This window comes from Hypanus sabinus, chromosome 5 (assembly GCF_030144855.1).
Source record: "Hypanus sabinus isolate sHypSab1 chromosome 5, sHypSab1.hap1, whole genome shotgun sequence".
Lineage (NCBI taxonomy): Eukaryota > Metazoa > Chordata > Chondrichthyes > Myliobatiformes > Dasyatidae > Hypanus > Hypanus sabinus.
The window spans coordinates 131895222-131918874 of NC_082710.1; the positions used below are offsets into that span (position 1 = coordinate 131895222).

At 36.9% G+C, this 23653-nt stretch overlaps 1 protein-coding gene across 12 annotated transcripts in view; it reads left to right on the plus strand.

Moving 5' to 3' along the window:
• mycbp2 (MYC binding protein 2) overlaps nt 1-23653 on the plus strand; it is a 207641-nt gene that overhangs the window by 113801 nt on the left and 70187 nt on the right. For 9 of the 12 annotated variants that reach the window (XM_059970411.1, XM_059970399.1, XM_059970401.1 and 6 more), the window contains 15 exons: nt 6755-6897; nt 7506-7606; nt 7723-7941; nt 9534-9756; nt 10610-10728; nt 12564-12651; nt 12824-12873; nt 13930-14102; nt 14206-14350; nt 16291-16497; nt 16883-16938; nt 17034-17149; nt 18031-18128; nt 18668-18784; nt 19957-20097. In XM_059970411.1, coding sequence (XP_059826394.1) covers nt 6755-6897; nt 7506-7606; nt 7723-7941; nt 9534-9756; nt 10610-10728; nt 12564-12651; nt 12824-12873; nt 13930-14102; nt 14206-14350; nt 16291-16497; nt 16883-16938; nt 17034-17149; nt 18031-18128; nt 18668-18784; nt 19957-20097 — 1996 coding nt within the window. The remainder of the gene's footprint in view (nt 1-6754; nt 6898-7505; nt 7607-7722; nt 7942-9533; nt 9757-10609; nt 10729-12563; nt 12652-12823; nt 12874-13929; nt 14103-14205; nt 14351-16290; nt 16498-16882; nt 16939-17033; nt 17150-18030; nt 18129-18667; nt 18785-19956; nt 20098-23653) is intronic. The other 3 variants (XM_059970408.1, XM_059970409.1, XM_059970410.1) reach the window with 2 other exon arrangements.

Consider the following 23653-nt stretch of genomic DNA (forward strand, 5'->3'; position numbering starts at 1 on the left):
TATCTTAGTTGGTTGCTTAGATAATTGAATTTGCCTCCTTAAAGATGCAGGTAACCCCTACATACTGCCACTCAGGTGATAGAAAGTGCCCTGAGAGAATTCACACATCTTTACACAAAAACTCAAGGTAGGAAATAAATTTCTCAGTGGGGTGTGGGAGAGATGAAAGGAAACACAACTTATTTTTCAAACTCTCCTGATGCAACTTTATACAATATTTTTGCAGTGTGGAAGATCATGAGATATAGAGTTTGCTAGAAAGATAACATCTGTCCAATCCCCATTTTCCACCCACATTCTTGAAATGTAGAGGTTACCTATACTCTAGGTTCCCTTTATAATGACTAGTGTGCACAAAAATCTTGTGCTGTGCAATTTTTTGCCCAGTGACGTGTGCACTGATTAATTTCTTCAATAAAGATAATATAAATAAGCTAGTTCCAAAATCTGCAAGCCAAACATCGCAAAGTCCAAGTTGTCAACACCATCCGTATCAGAAACCAGAAAAGGAAATGTGATCTGTACAATTGTGAAATATACTTAACATGCCAACGGGGTGGGTGGTGACAACCTTTTGTGTGCAATTTAAATTCTAGAGGGAACATTGCCTCTACTCATCACATCTGGTTAATCATGTAAAAGTACAGCTCCGAATCAGGCCCTTTGGCACGTCTGTCTGTGTTGAACCATTTAAATGGCCTTGTTACATCGACTTGCACCTGGACCATAGCCCTTCATACCCATGTCATCCACATACCAATCCAAACTTCTCTTAAATATTGAAATCCTGCTCACACGCACCACTTGCGCTGGCAGCTCGTTACACACTGTTACGGCCCTCTGAGTTCAGAAGTTCAATTTAATGTCAGAAAAATGTATATAATATGCATCCTGAAATACTTTTTCTTCGCAACCATCCACAAAAACAGAACAACAGTTAAATGATAGAACCCCAAAGTTCCCCTCAGCTTCCCTCCCTCCGGTGCCTAAGCGGCAGCAAGCAACAATGACTCCTTCCCACACCGGCGAGAAAATCGTCAACACCTGCCACTGAGCGCTCAAGTGTGAGCAAAGGAACAGCAAAGACGCAGACTTGCAGTTACCCCAAAGACTTTGTGTTTCTCCCAGTCTACGACATACCACAGGTTCTCTCTCTTTCCCTAATAAGGGAAAAAGAGGGGTCTCTGTTTTCCCGGCGAGTGGGGAGACATAACAGACAACTTGCTGGTTTACGATGTTAAAAGTCTGTTACATCACTTTTTTCAAGCTCTGTGCCTGAAGATCTCAAAGATCTCAGATCTTTGGGCACACAGCCATAGATATTTCAACTCTCCCGATGACACACGGGTCTCCTGCCATGAGACCAACCCTCGTTCCGCCTGTCTCCAGAGCCCTGAGATTCTAGGCTTCCAAATCTGAGCTGGACTCTTAGGCTGAGCCTTTGGAATGCCAAACAACAACAGCCAGTTATGAAACCCTGAGAGCAAGTCCCATTCCTGCAAAGAATTGAAGTCGGTATGTAACTCCAGGTCAGGGTCTTCAAAAAAAAAACAACCCTGAAAAGATATTAAAGATGGAAATAAAGTTGTTTCCGAAGATGCAAGGAAAGGAGTTGCTGTTTAGCGTCGTCATTACTCCGCTCTGCCTCCAGACTGTGAAGAAGTTTCCCCTCGTGTTCCCCTTTAACTTTTCACCATTAACTTATGAACTCTGGTTGTAGTCCCACCCAATCTCAGTGGAAAAAGCCTGCTTGCATTTACCCTATCTGTACCTCTCAGAATTTTCAGATTCATGTTCAGTTTATTGTCATTTATAACCACAAATACAATGCAGTTAAAAATTAGACAGCGTTCTCCGGAATGATGTCATGAAAAAGCACAAAACAGACCACACAAGAAAAACCACATTACGTTTTGTAATCCCCAATCCAGAGTCTGGAGAGGCTGCTGCATATGGATATCGCGCTACCGTCTTAGCACGTTCCCCAGAAAGTAGCTACAGACCCATCAGACAAAACTAAAGCTACAAGACATACGCAAAACCACATTGTTAACATATAGTTAAAGTTAACATATAGTTTCAACAGTGCAGATAATACCATAAGTGATAAAAGACTAACTGACAAAGACCACATAATTATAACACATAGTTTCAACAGTGCAAAGCAATATCGTAATCTGATAAAGAGCAGTCCATGCACGGTTTAAAAGAAAGTCTCAAAGTCCTGACAGTCCATCATCTCACGCAGACGGTAGAAGGAAGAAAAACTTCCTGCCATGAACCTCCAGTGCCGCAGCTTGCCGATGCAGCACTTTGGGAACCATGACGACAGCCAACTCCGAGCCCATCCGAAAACTTCGACCCTCCGACACCGAGCACCATCTCTGCCGAGTGCTTCGACCCCGGCATCAGCCGCCAAGCAACAGGCAAAGCCGAGGATTCGGGGCCTTCCTCCCAGAGATTTTTCCGATCGCACAGTAGCAGCGAAACAGGCATTTCAGAAGTTTAACCAGATGTTCCTCCGTGCTTCACACGTCCACCTCCATCAAATCAGGATTGTACACAGCTCCCTACTTGACAGATTACAGATATTCATTCCAAAATGGCTGCTGCGCGCTGCCATCTTGAATCGAAAGTAGATTTTTGTATACCTCTATCAAATCTCTCCTGTCTTCTTTGTTCCAAGAAATAAAGTCCTAACCTTTTCAATCTTTCCTTATAATTCAGGTCCTCCAGTCCCAGCAATGTCCTTATTATAAATGATCTCTGTACATATATATCTTATTTGCATCTTTCCTGTAGCTATGTGACCAAAACTGCAAACAATACTCTGAATTAGGTCTCAGCAACATCTTATACAACTTCAACATAACATCCCATCTCCTAGACTCAGTGATTTGATTTATGAAGGCCAGTGTGCCAAAAGCTTTCTTTCGGACCATGTCTAGCTGTGAAGGGATTTTCAATGAATTATGACCTGTATTCCTGTATCCCTTTGTTCTACTGCACTACTCACTGTCCTACCATTCATTGTGTAAGACCTAGACTGGTTGGTCCTACCAAAGTGCAACACCTCGCATTTGTCTGAATGAAATTCCATCTGCCATTTTTCTGCCCAATTTTCCAGTTGGTCCAGATCCCACTGCAAGCTCTGAAAGTTTTCCACGCTATCAACTACACCCCCAATTTTGGTGTTACCCACAATTTTGCTGATCCAGTTAACCACATTATTATTCAGATCATTGATAGGATGACAAACAACAACAGACCCAATACCACTCCTAATGGCTTTCCACCAGCCACAGGCCTCCAGAAAAGCAACCACCACCCTCTGACTTCACCCACAAAGTCAATGTCTAATTCAGTTTACTACCTCATCTTGAATGCCAAGCAACTGAACCTTTCTAAGCGATCTCCCATGCGAGACCTTGTCAAATGCCATGCTAAAGTCCACGTAGAATTTAGCATGACTGGTTTAAACTAATATGGCAGGGGTTGGGAACCAATTTGAAAGACCTGAGGATGAGCCGACAGGTTTACAAGTAGATGATTGGTGCATCATGAATGTAAGTACAAGCCAATGGTGCAGACAGTGCAAAGAGTTAAATTGAACCACAGAGGCAAAATTCAAAAGGGTAAAGAATGTAGGACTGAAGGTGCTGTATTTAAATGTACATAGTATTCAGAATAAGGTGGACAAACTCATGGTGCAATTAGAGATTGGTCAGAATGACATGGACATCTTTGAGTTGTGGCTGAACAAAGGCCATAGTTGGGAGCTTAACATCAAAGTATATACTTTCTATTAAAAGGATGGTCAGGAAGGCATAGGTGGTGGTGTGGCTCTATTGGTAAGAGATTTAATTACCTCTTAAGAAAGAGGCAACATGGGGTCAGAGAATGTTGAATCTCAGTGTGTGGAGTTTAAGAAATTGCAAGGATAAAAAAAAATCTTATGGGAATCATAAGTAGGCCTCCAAATAGTAGCCAAGATGTGGGGTTGAGATTGCAAAGGGAGTTGGAACAGGTATGTAATAAGGGTAATAACACAGTTGTAATGGGAAACTTCAATATGCCAGGAGATTGGGAAAATCAGGTTGGTGTTGGATCGCAAGAGAAGGAATTTGTTGAATGCCTATGAGATGGCTTTCTAGAGCAGCTTGTGCTTGAGCCTACTTGGCGAAAGGCTATCTTAGGTTGGGTGTTGTGTAATCACCCAGATCTTACTAGGGAGTTTAATGTAAAGGAACCCTTAGGAGGCAGTGATCATAATATGATTGAACTGGTACTACAATTTGAGAGGGAGAAACATAACTCATGTATCGGTATCGCAGTGGAATAAAAGGAATTACAGAGGCATGGGCGAGGAGCTTGTCCAGGTGGATTGGAAGAGGGTGCTGGCAGGGATGATGGCTGAAGTTTCTGGGAATAGTTCACAAGGTACATGATAGTTATGTCCCACAGAGGAAAAAGTTCTCGTGGCTGATAAAGGAAGTTAAGGACTGTATAAAAGCCAAGGAAATGGCATATAAGCTAGCAAAAATGAGTGGGAAGTTGGATGATTGGGAAGCTTTTAAAATCCAACAAAAGGCAACTTTAAAAGCTACAAGAAGGGAAAAGATGAAATATGAGGGCAAACTAGCCAGTAATATAAAGCAGGATGCCAAAAGTTTTTTCAGTTACTATAGAGTAAAGGGGAGGTGAAAGTTGATATTAGACCACTAGAAAATGATGCTGGCAATGTAGTAATGGTGGACAAGAAATGGCAAATGAACTTAATGGGTATTTTGCAACTGTCTTCACTCTGGAAGACATCAGCAGTCTGCAGTGGTCCGTGAGTGCCATTGCTATTACAAGGGAAAATGTGCTAGACAAACTCAAGGTCTTAAGATGGATAAGTCACCTGGACTAGATGGACGACATCCCAGAGTCCTGAAAGAGGTTGCTGAAGAGCTAACAGATGCATTGTTCATGATCTTTCAAGAATCACTTGATCCTGGCATGGTTCTGGAGGACTGGAAGATAGCAAATGTCACTCCATTCTTTTAAGAAGGGAGGAAGGCAAAAGAAGGAAAATTATAGGCCAGTTAATCTAACCTCAGTAGTTGAGAAAGTGTTGAAGTCTGTTATTAAGGATGGGACAGAGTACTTGGAGACTAATGATAAAATAAGTCAGCATGGTTTCTGTAAAGGGAAATCTTGCCTGGCAAATCTGTTAGAATTCTTCAAGGAAGTAGCAAGCAGGGTGGACAAAGGAAAGGATGTTATTTACTTGGATTTTCAGAAGGCATTTGATAGGGTGCCACACATGAGGCTACATAACAAGATAAAATCCTATGACGTTACAGGAAAAGTATTGGCAAGGTTAGAGGAATGGCTGTCAGGCAGAAGGCAGTGTGTGGGAATAAAGGGGGCCTTTTCTGGTTGGCTGCAGGTGACTAGTGGTATTCCTGAGGGGTCAGTATTAGGACTGCTACTTTTCACATTGTTTGTTAGTGATTTGGATAATGGAATTGATGGCTTTGTAGCAAAGTTTTTGGATGATATGAAGATAGATGGAGGGGTAGGTAGTGCTGAGGAAGCAATGCAATTGCAGCAGGACTTGGATAAATTGGAAGAATGGGCAGAAAGTGGCAGATGGAATACAGTGTTGGGAAATGGATAATGCATTTTGAGAAGAGGAACAATCGTGTACACCATTATCTAAATCAGGAGGAGGTTAAAATATCAGGGGTGCAGAGAGACTTGGGGGGAGACCTTGTGCAAGACTCCCAGAAGGTTTATTTACAGGTTCAGTCTGTGGTAGAGTGCATATGTAATGTTGGCATTTATTTAAAGGGGAATAGAATATAAAAGCAAGGAGATAATGCTGAGGCTTTATAAGACACTAGTCAGGCCACACTTGGAGTATTGTCATCAGTTTTGGGCCCCATATCTCAGAAGGGATGTGTTGTCTTTGGAGAGAGTCCAGAGGAGGTTCACACGGATGTTAAAATGGGACTACAAACTCCTCTGTTCAAACTGAAATGATAGGTTGTAGTGAATACACAGTCATCTTGAATTAAATGGCATGTGAGAGCTGGTATGAGGAATACTGCAAAGGAAAAGATGGAGTGAGACCATAGTGTACTTTTTAAGTGGGCAATTTTTAATGGATTAGATAAACAATGAGTAATTTAGGAGATATCAAAAATGGGGATGACAAAATAGTGGAAAGCATTAATTAGGTTACAGATAGGCTTATTATAGTCTTGCTGCCGTACATTTGATGGAAGTTGTGGTTGAGTTACTGGGAACCAGTTGAACACATAAGCATCTTGCTTGAAAATCATGCTGGCCCATTTACAAAATGAGTGATTGACTTGTAGTAAGGAGTGAAAATTCTTAGGTTTTTTTGCCTTCAAAGCTGGGAGCATTTATCAGCAATCACTGTTTTAGAACTGTTACTCAGAATTTTTTTTTCTATAGCTCCCCATAGAAACTTTTGGAGTCCCTACCTGTTGACAGTACATCGATTAAAACATTGTTGCTATATTTCCTTTGTCTACTGGTCTGGGAGGACTTGGAATAATAAAAATCCAAGCTGTTTTTTGTTTATATTCATTGATCTTGCTCTTTTCTACAGCATGATGACTTGTTGGCCTTTGGTTTGAATAGAATAGCTTACCTTACAGTGTTTTGATTACAATGCATAATAGATGTGATGTAATTTGTTATTGCGTACCATTTTAATATGTTCTCTTTTAACTTACAGGAGTGAGTTTGATGGAGATCTACAATCGCAACTACTTAGCAAAGCTAATGAGGAAGATAAAAACTGCAGCAGAGCCCTTTCTGTCGTGTCTGCTGTTGTTCGTGCAGCTAAGGATTTGCTGCATAGAGCTCTAGCTGTTGATGGTAAAAATTTGCGATTTCTTAAACTAGTAACTTAAAGCAAATTAAAAATGAAATGTCATATATAAATTGTACTCCCAGAAATGTAAGCCAATCACAAGTTAGCTACTATGTCTGTGTTGCTGAAGAAACCAACAGAAGTTGGGAAGAGAAACTCAAATTGAGCAAATTAAAAAGAACTGTGTATGCTGGCATTAAAGGCGATGCATTGTTTATTGATATTTATTAAACTCTAGGTCTTGAGAGAAGCATTGTCAAGAGGTGGGAAATAAATTATCTGTTCTTCTACAGACCAGCATAGATCAAACAGAATCTAAATATATTCCCTTCCATTTATCTCATAAAATCTCAGTTTACCTTTGATTATGCTGCTGTGGATTATAGAGGCTCCAATTATCTTGTGAACTGATTTCAATTCGATAGGAAAGCATCTGCGGTACTAAGGCTAAAACATCATTCCTTTCCATCAGTTGTAACAAATTGATTCTAACTGCAAAAAAGCAGGAACATATACAGTAGTTATCTTCAACTAACTGTATTTAATGAAGTGCTTTGAAATTTTGTTCACAAATCATATAAACGTGGCTAAAATTGTTTGTACTTTTGTTCAGCTGAAGATATTCCAGAACTGCTCAGCTCATCCAGTCTGTTGTCAATGCTTCTTCCCCTTATCCTGGCTTACATTGCACCAGTTGCTGCTAATGTACCAAAAGTAAGACTTTTTTTCTTTGTTTTTACTACTGGTTTCATCAAGTGATTATTTATTTGAATTATTTCAGAATTATTCCTTTGACATATATAAACTATAACTTTGCTTTTCTTCAATAGGCTGCAGTTGAAGTTTTTGGTCTTGTTCATGAGCTTTTGCCTCCAGTTGCAACATTAAATCAGAAATATGCTCCACCTGCCTTTAATCCAAATCAGTCAACAGACAGTGCAACAGGCAATCAGCCTGAGCAAGGCCTCTCAGCATGTACTACTTCTAATCATTATGCTGTGGTGGAGAGTGACCACCCTTACAAGCCTGCAAGTGTCAGTCAACTAAAGGTCTGTATGAACTAAATCAGTATTAATATGTGTATTTAAGTATGACAAGTAACAGCTCTGAAGTTTTGCATGTTTCAGATACAAGTCACACTTGGGATAATAACCAGTTAATGCTGCTTATAGTGAATATATCTCCTTTTTTAAATAAAAATGTCCTTTTTCAAAAAAAAACTCAGTTTCTTAAATGAGCTTGAGAATTCTACGGACAAAGCTGAATGAATACTGAATGCTACATTTTAGATGGTTCAAAATGCATTTATTATCGAAGTACATGATGCAACCTTGAGATTCGTCTCATAGCAAGCAGCCACGAAACGAGGAAACCCAAAAGAACCCATTAATAAAAGAAGACTGTCAAACCCCTAAGTGCAGAGGGAAAAAAATATCATGCAAATAATAAATACAAGCAAATAGCATTCTGAACTTAAATCCACAAAGAATTTGTCTGTGGACCATTAGGTCAGCACAGAGTGGAGCAACGAGTTCAACCTGTCCAATGCTTGCTTCGGGCCTCAACACTTTTCAGTCTGGCCCAGTGCCTAAAGTGTCTTCCAATCGCTGGGTTAATTCGCCTCAATACACTCTGGGGTCTGGACCCTGCTGTCTCGATTCCGCTTGTACCTAACCTTCAATTTGGCCGAGTACTTAAATCATCATCCAAGCGTTGGATTTAGTTGCCTCAATATGTGCTAGACCTCACCACCTCAATTCGGCCTGTACCCGACTTTTCTGATTTGATGCAGTTTAAATTGATTGAACCTCTGGGCTTCCTTGCTCTCAGTGACAGGTCTGCTGCCTCACCTTGCTGCCTCTGCTACATCGTTACCTTCAAGTTCAAAGAGAAGTTACAGACCATTGCTTGCAATGATCGTTTGCCAGAAAAAGTGATTAATAAAGTACTTAATGGTAGATAGTACTGCCTATCCAACTGGCAAGAAAGAACAGAGCCAGGAATCTTATTCTTAGGATTATAAAGTTTGATCCTAAGACAATTCTTCAACGTGTTATGAATTATTAAAATCTTTCTGTAGAGGGTACATGCTCTGTACAGTATTCACAGCTAAAATAGATTAATAGGTACCACAGAAAGCAAGGACTATGAGAATAATGAAGAAAAGTAGAGCTGAGATAAAGAATTAGACAAATAAAAATTCCCCTTCATTGATACTTGGGGTGGGTGGGGGGGGAATCTAAAAAGTGCATCGAAGATTATGTTAGATGGAGATTTATAAATTAAGGATTTCACTAGATTTAAGGAAAGAAGTAAGAGAAGATGACTCCAAAATCTTGCTTAAAATGATCAAGTTAGCTTCATGGTGATGAAGGTGCTGCAAACAACACCTCAGAGAAATGGCCAGGATGCACCTTTACTTCCAAGTTTTCTACTGCTTGTCATTCTCATTGTTTTTGACCTGTAAAAGTTGTGCTGAAAGTTATTATTTTTACATTGTGACCTTATAATAATGAAAAGAATAAAGTTGTTTAAACCTGTACTAATTTAAATTGGTTGTTCTTTTGAAACTTGGATCCAAACAAAGACATTTTAAATAGCTGCTGTTTTAAAGGTTAAAATATGCCTTTGTTCTTTTTAGGTAACTTTTCCAGATTGTGTGAGATGGATGACTGTTGAATTTGACCCACTGTGTGGTACTGCACAGCCAGAGGATGTCCTCCGTTTGTTGATTCCTAATAAAGCCTCCCAAAGTTCAGGATTTGGGCCAAAAAATATAAGCCATGATGTCCTTAATTCATGGATTGAATTAAAGAAATTTTCTGGTTCTACTGGATGGCCGACAACAGTCCTTGTTTTACCAGGTATAAGGAAGTAAACAAGTGTTATAGCTGTTTTGTTAAAATATGAAATCTAATTGAAATATATCAGTTCTATATTGGCCCCGCTATGGAGGGTAATTTTCTATGTGGTGGGCTATTTCTCCACTTGCAGGTTGAAGTTCTGGGACCTTTTTCATCAAAAAGAAAATAATAATCAATTCAGTTTTTGCATATTAACATATTCTCAGGCTTGCTTCACAAGGTGAGGCTACTTTTGACTGGCCTGGAGTATTGTTTAATAATGGTTAAGTGTTATTTGTTACCAGCTACAGAAGTTTAGTTCTTGGGTTCAGAGAGATACCAGTAGGTTTTATTACCTTTGGATTTTGCCTCATCAAGAATAATGTTTAGATGAAGAATGTGCATTTGAGCTTCATGTTAGAATTTTGACAAGTGGAAGAGAGATGTCTTTAAAGAAACAGAAAAAGAATATTTGAAAATTGAAGCAAAAAAAAATGAGTGCCTCATGTTAAATACTATGACTTACACTTTGGGAAAGTGTAGTCAAATTGGACTCAGCTTTAAGCCTATAGTATATTAAGTCTACAGTAATAATCACTATTACTCAAGTTCTTCATCCTCTGTTAGATCCCAACAGTTAAGTGTAAACATTTCAAGAAGTATGTGCAGGGTTAGTGTTCTGATTCGTGCTTTAAGAATTTAAGCAAACTTTCCTTGGGCAGCTTTGTGAAAATGAAAATACTCTGAAGAAATTGAATAATGAAAAGGAACAAGCAGAAATTTAACATGCTGGAAAACATCCTATTTGCATGTATGTAATACAGTTGGAATTTTGGATTTGTTTTGAGGTTCAAATTTAATATGGTCTTCCTAGGAAATGATGCCATCTTCTCTTTGGAGACTGCGTCAGACTATGTGAAAGACGAGAAGTCCTGTTTTTATGGCTTCAAATGTGTCGTCGTGGGTTACGAATTCAATCCTGGTCCTGATGAGGTAGTCTTAATTTTGTAGTATATCCAATGAATGAGAAAGAAAGTTTGTCTTTGTGGAGGTAAAAGAAAGCTTCTCTGGCTATTTTGAAATAAATACAAATTATGAGTGTGAGAACATATCCTAGTATGGTAAACCATTGAGATATTTTGCAGATACTGTGTAACTATTTCTGAGAGGAGTGAAATTTTCAAAATTAGACAAGTGCAAAAAATCAGTATGAGAAAAGCAAATAATTTAGGTTCTGAAATTACCATTTGCAAATGACAGATTTCAGACAACATTTGAGATTTGAAGCAATCCACATCGGTTTACAATTCCCTCTTGAAGTTCGTTCATTTTGTTGTCACATTTCCTTTGAACATTTGGATAGCATTGAAATAATTATGACTGAGGTTTTCTGCAACAAAACCATTACCTGTATTTATCATTCTGTAATTCACTGCACAGTAGCAAGTTATATCAACAGAAAATTGTCATCAAAGTTAACATTTGAGTATTTCAGTATGAAATATACATATGGCTTCTGAGCATGCTGCTGTGCTTCTTCAAAAAATCATTATCATCTTCAGAGGGGAGCAGGGGAGTTCTGGCATCCAAATGCAAAACAATGCAGATGCTGAAGACATGGTACTATGCAAAGGTATTGGCACATGTAAAAATAAAAATTGTAAAGTGAATTTTCTGTCAAAACTATGGAAATGAGAAGTTTCTAAATATCAAAACATTGCTATAGAGTATGGTAAACAGTTTTTAAAAAAGCTAAATCAAATCAATATTTGGTGTGACCACTCTGCCTTTAAAACTGCATCAGTTCTCTTAGGTACACTGTCATGCAGTTTTATTTAAAAAAATATCTGTTGGTAGTTCCAAGCATCTTGAAGAACTTGCCACAGTTCTGCAGATTTTGGCCTGCTTCATTCCCTCCAGTTAATCCCAGACAGTCTCAATGTTGAGATCAGGGCTCTGTGGCGGCCATACCATCTGTTGCAGAGCTCTCTGTTCTTTTTTTCACTGAAGATAGTTCATGACCTTGGCTGTGTTTTTGGGGTCATTGTCCCTGCTGCAAAATGAAGTTGGGACTGATCAGACACTTCCCTGATGGTATTGCGTAATGGATGAGAATCTGCTTGTGCTTCACATCATTTTATTTTTACTTGTGCCTAAACAGTACTGTATGAAATAAATAAAAATCTAGCAATAATTCAGATAGTTTTAGAGTAAGGTATTTAAGTTTGGTTGATCTTTCCTCTCTCCCATACCCTAAAACCTAGCAGTTGTCCAGCATTGCAATTAAAATAGATTTTAGTGTAGTATAAATTATAGTCCTGTCTCTTGAAGCTGGTTGGAGTGAAATAATTCGTAATTTAAGGTTGTTTCAAGATTGTTTGTCGTTTATTGTCATTATTCAGTACACAAGGGTAAAAGAACAAAATGATTATTACTCCAGTTCCAATGCAGCATAAAAAGTACAATAAGCATAAAGAAAATATAAAAATGTAATAAATATAAATACATAGTATTAACATCGACTGATTGTATGTATAAGGTGACGCTACGTATAGGAGTATCTAATACATCAACCAGCTGGGACCAGTTTCCTACAACTCAAAGCTCAAGCTCCTGTAATTAAAATATTTTGTGTTGGAGTTTCCAGTTCTAAGTTATCACTTAAACTCAGTTGCCCTAAACAATCTAAAGATTACATTCATACTTGGAAAAAGTAAACAATCAGTTTTGCTCTTTTTTTATATAATGTATAAGACCCGGCCAGAAGCATCTATGTGTTGTTATAGTTGTCTAAACCAACATGGTACAGAAATGTAATTGTTTTGCAGGGAATCTTGCAACTAGAAAAAGAGTTGGCATATCTTGGAAGCATGTGTGCAGCATCTTTAATGAGAAAAGACCTCGCACTTCCTATTGGTATGGATATTTACTTTTTGATGGTCACATATTTATCTTAATAAAAATTTGCCCAAAAGTTTATTGGATTTATGATGTATTGTTAGCTATAATATGGAGTTATATTTATTAATGAAAAATTCTTTGTGAAAGTATGATTGTACTGCTTTTAACCCAACTCTGATTTGGACAGGTAATGAAGTAGAGGAAGATCTTGAAATTCTTGAAGAATCAGCTTTGCAGGTGAGCTGTCAATTGCTATACAGTGGATTCTGGTTAATTGGGGCAGCCGTTGATTTGAGACAGCTCTTAAGTAACAAAAACTCAATCAAGAAAATGGCTGGAATTTCCTTCATTTATTTGGGAAACTAACTGTGACAGGAAACTGATGAGCAGTTTTTAACTAGCATCATTCGTGTGCATTTGCGTGGCTCTTAGACGTTAAGCTGTGCATCAGTTGCATATGTTTGTGTTCAGAAAGTAGTGATTTTTGTCACTGATAATTGGTGAGAAATAAGTGGCAAGACAATTCTGAACTGTTTTGCTTACTACGGTTTCAAGCATTCAGGTTTGGAGATGTCAAAAATGGCAAGAAGTTAAAAATGAAATGATTTCACTCCATCAAGTTAGGATTTATAAAGGTATCAGCAGTCATCTTGTATGTTACAATGAAAACAAAGATTTGGAAGATCCAATTGTTTAAATCATTGTATGCAGGCAGTCTGTTACCTGCACTAGGTGCCTGTGCTGATTTTGTTCATTTACGGTCACTCAAAAGGTTGTGGTAGATGAATTCCTTCAGTGATAACCATGAGGAACTAATAGAGTTTTATAATACTGTAGAGGTATTAGTAGTGTTCTATTTTATTGTGTTTTTCATTTAAGTATATAATTAGTTACTCAGTTTAAATGGTTTTTAGTCTTATACCTTTTAACTATTTCCATGAAACCTCATCTAATTAGGGCACCCACTTAATTGAACCAAAATGTATTGGTCCTGATGTGTCCTCATTCACTATATAAATAGTTGATATTTCCCGAATACTGGGGCATAGGCAGTTTTTCAAGTTGTCCCCAGGTGTGGTCCATCTTCTTGGCATATCCATCCTCTACCAGGGATGTGGTCTTCGGAGCTTCTATTGGCTTTTCAGTATCACTAGGTTTTTACCTGATGGGATTGCTAACCCCATGCCCAACTCTTCTCCTTTTGCAGCCGGGCTTGGGACCATCTACAACAGAGTTAAATAGTTGATAGTTTTAATTATTTTATTGTGCTGTCACACTTTTCCTTTTTACTAGGTCTGTAAAAACCATGCTGGCTTATTAGGAAAGGGCCTTGCATTGTCTCGTTCACCAACAATCTTGGAGGCACTTGATGGAAATCTTCCCCTCCATGTGCAAAGCAATGAACACTCTTTTTTGGAGGACTTCATTGCCTGTATACCTGGCTCTAGTGGTGGACGTCTTGCAAGGTAATACTTAGTATTATGTGCATTTTTAAATTACTTAAATCTGAGATCTTATAATTACTACCTTTGAAACTTGTGTAATTTTTTCTGTTCTTCATATTCTCAGGTGGCTTCAGCCAGATTCTTATGCAGATCCACAGAAAACTTCCTTGGTACTGAATAAAGATTACATCAAGTGTGGCTGGCCTGCTACCATCACAGTTCAGACTAAAGACCAATATGGAGATGTTGTTTATGCTCCAAATCTCAAGGTATAAAGTGGTTAATAAATGTGTGACTATAGAACAAATTGAGCATCAGATTTTGTAAATGAATGGAAACTGCCTTGTTGGTGGAAATAATTTCAAAAAAGGAGAATTTTAGATAATGCTTGGCATCACTGATGGGGAAAATCAGTGCAAAGTGCATAGTGCAAAGAAAGCAGTGCCAGGCCTATGGTTGGTAAAATGTTAGAGATTTGTTTGATAATCCTAAAATTTTGAGTTTTTTAAATTAATTTGTCTAAATGCATCTCAATTATTTTCTAAATTGCAAAGAGTTTTTCACTTTTGTGCAGCTGTAGATATCTTCCTGAACAACTGTGTTGCCAATCTAAGCAAGAGATTTGTCCAAATTAGTTTCCCTGTGTGCAGTTATAACTTGAAACTCAGTGAAAGGTGTTGTAATGTTAGCAGTTCATCCTTGTATTTAATTTAAACACAGATTATTTTTTTAGGTATAGAATGTAAAACGGTACTGCATAGGAGCAGGCCCTTTTGCCTGACATGAATTTAAACTACTTACAGTTGTCTGCACATGGTCTATATCTCTTCATTCCCTGTTTGTATATATAGATCATGAATTCAAAGTACTTTTATTATCAAAATAAGCATGCGTTATACAACCTTGTCTCCCTTATAGGCAGCTACAAAACAAAGAAATCCAAAGGAAACCATTTTTAAAAAAAGATGACTATCAAACTCCCAATGTGTAGAGGGAAAAAATTGTGCAAGCAAATAACATTCAGAACTGAAGTCCATGAGAGTCCATCCACAGACACGAAGCCATAGCCTCAATTCGGTGCACAGCCAAGTAATATGTTGCTGATGGTGGCTTCCACCTCCTTCTCTGGCAGTGTGTCCCATACACCTACACTCTACCACTTTGTCTATTAAAAAAATTACTTGCTTTGCAAATCTCCTTTAAGCTTTGCCCTTCTCACCTTTAGAAATAATTTATCTATCCCAGCTATGCCTTCCATAAGTTTACATATTTCATTTGGCCTCCGGTGCTCCAGAAGAGCACAATTTAAGCTTGTCCAATCTCTCCCTTTAGTTAATATTCCAATCCAGACAATATCATGGTGAAGCTCTTCTAATGCCTCCCCATCATTCCTGTAATGTAGTAACTAGAAATGCATGCAGTGCTTCAGTTGCTCTGACCCTTTTTGTTAAGCATTACACAATTTAACATATAGAATTATCTTGCTTTTAGAAATTATCCATTTATTTTAATTGTCTGAGTTTCATTGGGCCTTCAGGTTATTCTTCTGCCCAGTATACTTCAGGCAGAATTAAGTGAATCTATACCATATGGCTCATCTTAAAACCACATTGGAATAAGAAAGAGAAGGGAATAGAGAGTTTGAGGTATAAGCCTGATTGATTTGGTTAGTCCGAATTTGTGGGGGTTTTTTTCCATTCTATTGATTGCAGTGAGCTGATTAAAGAATTAGTTTATTAAAAAGTCCTTTTCTAGGTTGTTAAACAATTGTTAATTTCCCTTTCTACTTTGAAGAAGTGAATGAAGTCTATTTCATAATGCAACATGAAACTATTAAAGCATTAAATGTGTTAGAGCCAAATAAAATACAATTATCTTGCCCAAATTCTAAAGTTTCCACATGGCTGCTTCAACTCTTTTTATTTAAATAAAATAGTATTCAAGCTTAATGCCAGGAGAAAAGGAGGGAAGTTTTATTTTGCTTGTATATTTAATTTTATTTCTTGAACATGCCCTGTTAAAGTAAAATGTACTCAACATGTACTCTAAGATGTCTAAAGGCATAACTGGTTAATGTTTTTTAGAATGGATCATATGAAATTCTGATTAGGTTTGCCATTGCACAGCAAAGGACTAATTACTGTATTAATCTTGCATTGCTATCCACCAAACAATAATATTTATTAAAGTGCTTAATTTTGTTTGACAGGTTGAGGTGAAGGCTGTTCCTCTCTCTCAAAAGAAATCTGTGCAGCAGGAGAGTAGTAAAAAATTGCACCGAATTCCAGGTAGCCCACCTGTGATTGCTTCTAATACTGATATGACATTTGGTGGATTGCCATTTCCCAAGCTGGAAGCATCCTATGAACCAATGATAGTAAAAGAAGCTCGATATACAGCAATCACTATGATGAAGGTAATTATGTGTTTTTAGTTTTCATCACAGGCATTCTCGTCACCAATATCAGAATCAGGTTTATTATCATATGTTGTGAAATATGTTGTTTTGTGCAGCAGTATAGTGCAAAACTTTAAAAATTACTATAAGTTACAATAATAAATAATGTAAAACAGGAATAGTGAAGTAGCGTTCATGGACTGCCCTTATTTTATTCCTTCAGGTATAATTCTCCTGTCATAGGTTTAAACAGGAGAGCAAGCCTTGGAGACGTTGCATGTTTCTGCTAGTTTACTTAACTAGGTGGTTTAACTTTATAAAAAAGTAGAACTCCGGTAGTCAGTTTTCAACATTTTGTTATTTATACTTTGTGTTGTATTTCTTTCATCTGTTGCTTTTGCAGGCATATGAAAATTATTCATTTGAAGAACTTCGGTTTGCATCGCCCACACCTAAAAGGTAAAAGAAAATGATAAATCTCAAAGTGTCATGGAGAAGTGTCAGAGCAAAGCTTGCCTTTGACTTTTTTAAAACTTTGCTTTCACCTTTGTTAGGCCAAGTGAAAATATGTTAATTCGAGCTAATAATGATGGTACATACAGTGCAAACTGGACGCCTGGAGCTGTGGGCCTTTACACCATCCATGTCACAATAGATGGGATTGAAACGGGTAAGTTTATTAAACTGCACTTCACTTTGGGAGTTTAGTTATATAATGACATTTGAAGAACTTTGAATTATAATAATCTGCTATTAGATACTGTAATTCTTTGCATTGCTTGCTCTTTTGCACCCTTTGGAAACTTGACAGCACCACCATCCAGTTAAATATTGAGTTATATTTTGTGAAGAAACTGACAGTTTGACTTCAATACTGACAATGTTTGACTCTTTGTTTCTGTACTTTAACTAGTTTTTTGAAGTTATATTAGGACAAGTGTTCCTTCTAATTATAATTTTGAATGTTTATAAATGCTAAATGTGACATTTTGATAGTAGGCTAAGCTGGGGATGTGACTTAGCCAAGTATCAGTCTTTGATGTATTTTTGTCAGCGAGACTTGTTTAGGTCTCTTCACATGACGGGACTTACAAGCAGAAGGCATGATTAGGGCTTTACTGCTTTAATTAGAGTCAGTGCTGTAAAGTAAATCGTTTTCAGGATACCTGCACAAGTTAAGCGTGATCCTTTTCCATAGGTCACTGAGCACAGGAATATCTCTACCATTTGAAACACCCAAAATTGCAAACCAGGAAACAATTTTCATCAGTGATGTAAATAAATTCTATTTTGCTGAATAACATAAAACAATAATTTTCACTGTGAACTATTGGTACTGTTCTTTAAGTTATTTGGATTAATCATTAGTCATCACCATAGTGCTATCTCTTTTGTATTGAATCAGTTGTTATTGAAGCATTTAAAATTTCATAATGTCAAACTAACAGTTATCTATATGGAAAAAGTTAGATTTTAAGAATTAGTTGTTTCTAAAATTTTCTTTCCTGACCTGCTGTACTTTTCGGTGATTTTCTTTTTCTGCATTGATAGATGCTGGTCTAGAAGTAGAAGTAAAAGACCCACCAAAGGGTATGATACCTCCAGGCTCTCAAATGGTCAAACCAAAGGTTGAACAGCAACCAAGCAAGGTACAAACCAAATAACTGTGATTTACTGCAGTAGAGTGGCTGTAACTTTAATGTACTTGTACAGATATTGGAAGCATGGTGTTGATGTTCAGTGTTCATAAAATTAGTCTATTTGCATTGAAAATTTGTTTTCAGATCATGATTCCTGTATTGGAACAGTTTGTATTCAGTTCTTTCTGTTAGCTATTGTGTTGTCTTACAGATTTATTACAGCATGTGTAGTTCATTTCCTGCATTTTGGAAAAAAAAAAGATTCTTTTTGACAACAGCCCTTGATGTTCAACCATTTACAGATTGACTCCAGGAATGCCAGTTCATCTTTCTGTATTTCTACTACAAAACAAAATTGTGTTTGGTGCAATTTTCAACTATAGCTAACAAGTGGCCAAATTTGTATAACTTTCACTTAATGCAAGCAAATCTTTCTGTCAGTGTCAGCTTTTTAATCTACAGCTGTCTGAGTTTATCTGTTTAATCTGTTGCTTTTAACCTGACAGCTTTTTATCTTCTTTGTCTTACTGTTTCATTGCTTCTCTCAGGTCCGCAAATTTGTGACAAAGGACAGTGCAGGGCTTCGTATACGTAGCCATCCTTCTCTTCAGAGTGAGCAGATAGGCATAGTGAAGGTCAATGGAACCATCACTTTCAATGATGAGGTAAAAAAAAACATTATTTAAGAGGAGGATCAGTAGATTAGGCATTTTAAAATAAAACCTACATAAAATGTTGAAAAAGTTTTCTTGTAATACTTCAGTAGCAGTAGTGGAATGAAGTGCACAATTTGTCATCAGCTTCAGTAAATTTTGCAGCAATAATTAGATTGTATATGCAGTTTGATTTTTGTTTTGCTTTGACACACATGCAAGTAACTTTGAGGCTACAGTCTGGACATGCTATATGTGGGCATCTTTGAGAATTTGTTCTAGGCTTTCCATGTGTTGCTTAGGACATACTAAATTAGGAACTAAATCCTGAATCATAATCGTATCTCCATGAATAGCAAGGAACATTACCAATAATCTTGTGTATTCATGCAATCAAAAAAAAAATTGTTACAGCTAATTGAGTTCTGATAAGTTGGTATGGTTGTGAAACAATATGCTAATTGTTTGATGTCTAGGTTCTACTTGCCAACAGATGGCCTTTGTACATAATGCTAAGACTGAATCTTTGTATTCCCATTTTAGCCCCAAGACATAGTAAATGTGAATTGTCTTTTACATTGAGATTTTCCTACATTTTAGGCACATTTTTAAACTAAGGAAGTAATTAGTTCTCTAGTCCAAAGAAACATGAATGTCTCTTTTTTTAAAGATGAAGCTGACATTGCAACTAAATTTGGGCAAATTTTAACTAACATGGAGTTAGAGTATAATAGAAGGAGGCACCTAATCATTATTGAAAGCTAATACAGTTATTAAATCAGATGAATATTTAATACAACTGTGTGGCATATTTATTTTTGTAACAGCAATATACACCGGATGGCTGCAACTTGAATAAGTAATTAAAGTACATTATTTCCAAGGACAAATTTATCCTATCTTACCAACTTCTGTGCACCATGTTATTTCTTTTTTTTGAATCATTTATTTAGACCGGATTTAGGCAGAAGCAGCTTACAGCTTCCCTAGCATGTCACGTTCAGTAAAATATTAGGTCTTTAATTTTGTGCTGGTTAGTTTGCCATCCATTTTATCAGTTCACTCAAGGCTAAAGTCTAATCTCTGATACCCACCTTATCTCTAGTCTGGAGCCTCATAGTCCTTTCTAGCTCTGGGGCAGTTACAGGAGGGCACGGCTCGTTTTTGTTGCTTGTTTCCCATAGATCCACAATGATGATGGGGTATGGCTGAGACTGAATGATGAGACTTTAAAGAAGTATGTTCCCAACATGAATGGTTACACTGAAGCCTGGTGCCTCTCTTTTAACCAACACCTGGGCAAGAGCCTTCTGGTCCCTGTTGATGTAAGTAAAGGTGCCAATGGTGAAATGCCTGTTTTGGCAGTTTAACCCCTTTGCTGTCTGTGAGCACTGTTATGCACGATTACCTAAAATGCATTAATAAAACAATTGCTTCCACCTTTTAATACTAACTTTTACAATTGATGTGGCAAATTTAATTGTCAAGGAATGAAATCACTCATTTGGAAGGCTATGCTTTAATAAAGCACATAGTTCAGTGTGATCGGAAGGGACAAAATGTTTTTAATCAAGGATTTGCTTTCAATTGAATATATTATTAACTTAATATTTAGAAACTAATGCTACACCAAGCTAATAAAACGTTTAACCTAAAGCACTCAGTACAGCTACTGGATTTTGAGATGAGAGAAGAGAGTTTTTTTTATTTCATTATTGAAAACCTCTGAGTTCAGACATTTAGCAGTGATTGAGAGAAATATGTTAAATAGGTCTCTTCACATGAAAAAAGACAATATTTTGTCAGTAACTATAATTCTGCCTACCTCTGAACTAAGCAGAATTTATTTTAAGAAACATTTGATTATCCAAACCAGTCACCTCTTAATTGAAACAGCACTTTCTGTAACTCGGGTTGTTTATACTGTTCCATTTTGCAGTTATGCAAGATAGTGACAAGCCGTAGTCAAAGTTTTTTTTTGTTTGACATAAACAGAGTAAGACGAAGAGATTATGGGCTTGATGGATTGTATGGATGGCATATCCAATTGCAGATATCTAATGTGAGGAGTAATTTGGGGAGTGATTTACAAGTATGCACTCACTGGCCGCTTTATTAAATACAGGAGTGGTGCCCTGGTGTGGTTTCCTGCTGATGCAGCTGATCCACTTCAAGATTTGACATGGACATTCAGAGATGCTTTCTCCATACCACTGTTGTAATGCATGATTATTTGAGTTACTCGTGCCTTGCTGTCAGCTTGAACTAGTCCACCCATTCTCCTCTGACCTCTCTCATTAGCAAGGCATTTTCTCCCCACAGATCTGCCGCTCACTGCATGTTTTTTGTTTGTTTTACACACCATTCTCTGAAACACTAGAGACTGTTGTGCATGAAAATTCCGGAACCTCAGCTATTCAGACCATTCCATTTGGCATAAACAATCAAAGTCACTTAGATCACATTTCTTTCCATTGTGATGTTGAGTCTGAATAACAACTGAACTTTTTGACTAAGTCTGGATGCTTTTATGCTTTGAGTTGATGTCACATGATTGGCTGATTACATATTTGCTTTAACAAGCAGGTGTACCTAATAAAGTGGCCACTGAGTGTATAAACACAAATAATTGTGGCTCTTTCATTTATATTAATTTTTTTCAGCTTCAGAATGAGTGTTATTTTGGGAGGAAAGCAGGAAAATGAATGTTTAGGAAAAAGTCCTGTCAGAATATCTGTTGGTTTGGTGTGAATTTAAGATGAAGCACTTCTTCCTTTCTTCAGGGCAAAAGTATTAATTGGCCATGTGCTGCAGCTCTGCTGCTAGCTGCACTACTGCCTTTGTGTATTAGGGATAACAGTATAAGATAAATGGAATTTAAAATCAATTCCACTTCATTATGAATTTTACATAAAGAATAGTAGTTCTTGAGTCCAGGTTCTGAGAAATAAAAATGTAGGTTAAAAATTCATTTCATGAAGATTTATTGAACTAATAAAGATAAGTGCAAAATGTTTGATTGCATATTAACAGCAGTTTTGCATCTAACATGGTAGTTTTTTTAAAATCATTTTTGGCTTTAGCTTTTAACCTGTGCTGATATTGAAGTTAAATGGAAAAATTTGCAAAAGAGTGGAATCAAATGTTTCTCACTTCTATTCTCTTGTGGTGTAATTAATTAAAGTAAAATTAAAATACAGTCATCAAACATTTACAACAACCATTTTGATATTTATTACATTATCATGATTAAAATCTAAAATATCTGGTTCAAATTAACTAAAACAGCAATAGATAATTTTGTATATTCTATAGGTTTCTGTACATGAAAGATACTTTTGCAATTTTATTTCCAAATGACGTGGAACTAATTTACATTTTAACATCAATGAAATTAAACTATAAAGCATGCAAGCTCAGCTAGCTTCCGATGAACACATTGCATTAGCACTAAGGAATATCTAAATTTATACATGTTCACTGATGGCAGCATATGGGTTAATGGACTGGAGCAGCATAGTGGTGTTATGCAAGTGAAACCTATACACATGCACTGTTAATTCTTATCTTGAGTAAGCCACTCCTCTTGGGTTTATTGCCTGCAATCCAGTTGCAGATATTTAATGCGTATGCCATAGGATTTATTGTTGATGCATGTTTCTGTGTTGCAAGTTCAGAGGTCAATTGTGTTGCATACAGTGCAAAATTTACAAGTTGAGTTTAAGCAAAAGTCAAAAGAGAGGTACTAGTTTAGTACATTCAGTGTTGTATAATGGAATATTGCTTTATTGATTCAGTTGAAAGTTTATGTTTTGAGCTATTTATTTTTTAACAATCATGCACATCAGAAACCAGCTTTTTTAAAATAACATTTATTTTTGAGCTTTTTAATTTCACATTTTGCTTTATCCATTGTTATATTCAAATATGTATTGAATTTAATGAGTGCAACCCTCCTGGAACAGTGACAGTGAAATCATTATGTTTCAATAGATGTTTTAACCAGTTCTTTCTTTTAAATAATACTCAGATCTTTGCTGCTCGTCATGCATCGTGCACCAGTTGTGATATTTATGTTGAAAATCATGCAGATCTACACTTCACATTTAAATTTTACTGTACATCAAATCTTATGCAATTTTCTTTTCTTTAGTTGTTTTGACATGGCTGATTTCTCAATATAAGTGAGGTTGCTGTGTTGAAATTGTTGGCCTGCAAAGTACTTCAGTTTATCATGTATTGTGTTCTTCTCTGTGCCTCGTGGGCACATTGAGTGGCAACCTTGCCATTTCACTAGGATTTATCTGTTTTTGCGAGGCCAAGTTACTAGCTTGACGTTCAACCCAGCACAGATGGAAAGCATGCAAGGAGCCAGCCAGATTTGAATTTGGGACCTTTCACCTCAAAGGCTGGATGCCACTGCATCACCAGCTGCACAGAGTTGTGTTTGAAACATCTAAGATCTAACAGATTGCTCCTAGAGGAAAGGGGAAAAAATTCGGAGTTATTTTTTAATCTCTCAAAAACTCTTGTTTTCTTCTCCGTTGAGTCATTGATATTGACTCATCTCATTAACTTCTCATCATTCAACTTCTCTATTTACTAAGTAGCATCAAAACTCTGTCCCTTGTTACTTCATTCGTAATACAATTGCGCTCTTAAAACTGAAGCACTGTACCCAAATTGTATTCAAGTGTAATATTTCTGGGCTTCTCCTACATTGTTGCCTTTTAACCTTACTGTTGTTTTAAATGAAACAGTTACTGTTAGTGGTGTGTTGTAAAATGAACTTCTGCATCAATCTCAAACTGGTATATGATTTTGAGCTAAAATGTTAAAATGAATTGATCTGCTATATAATTTATGATAGTATAAAAGTAA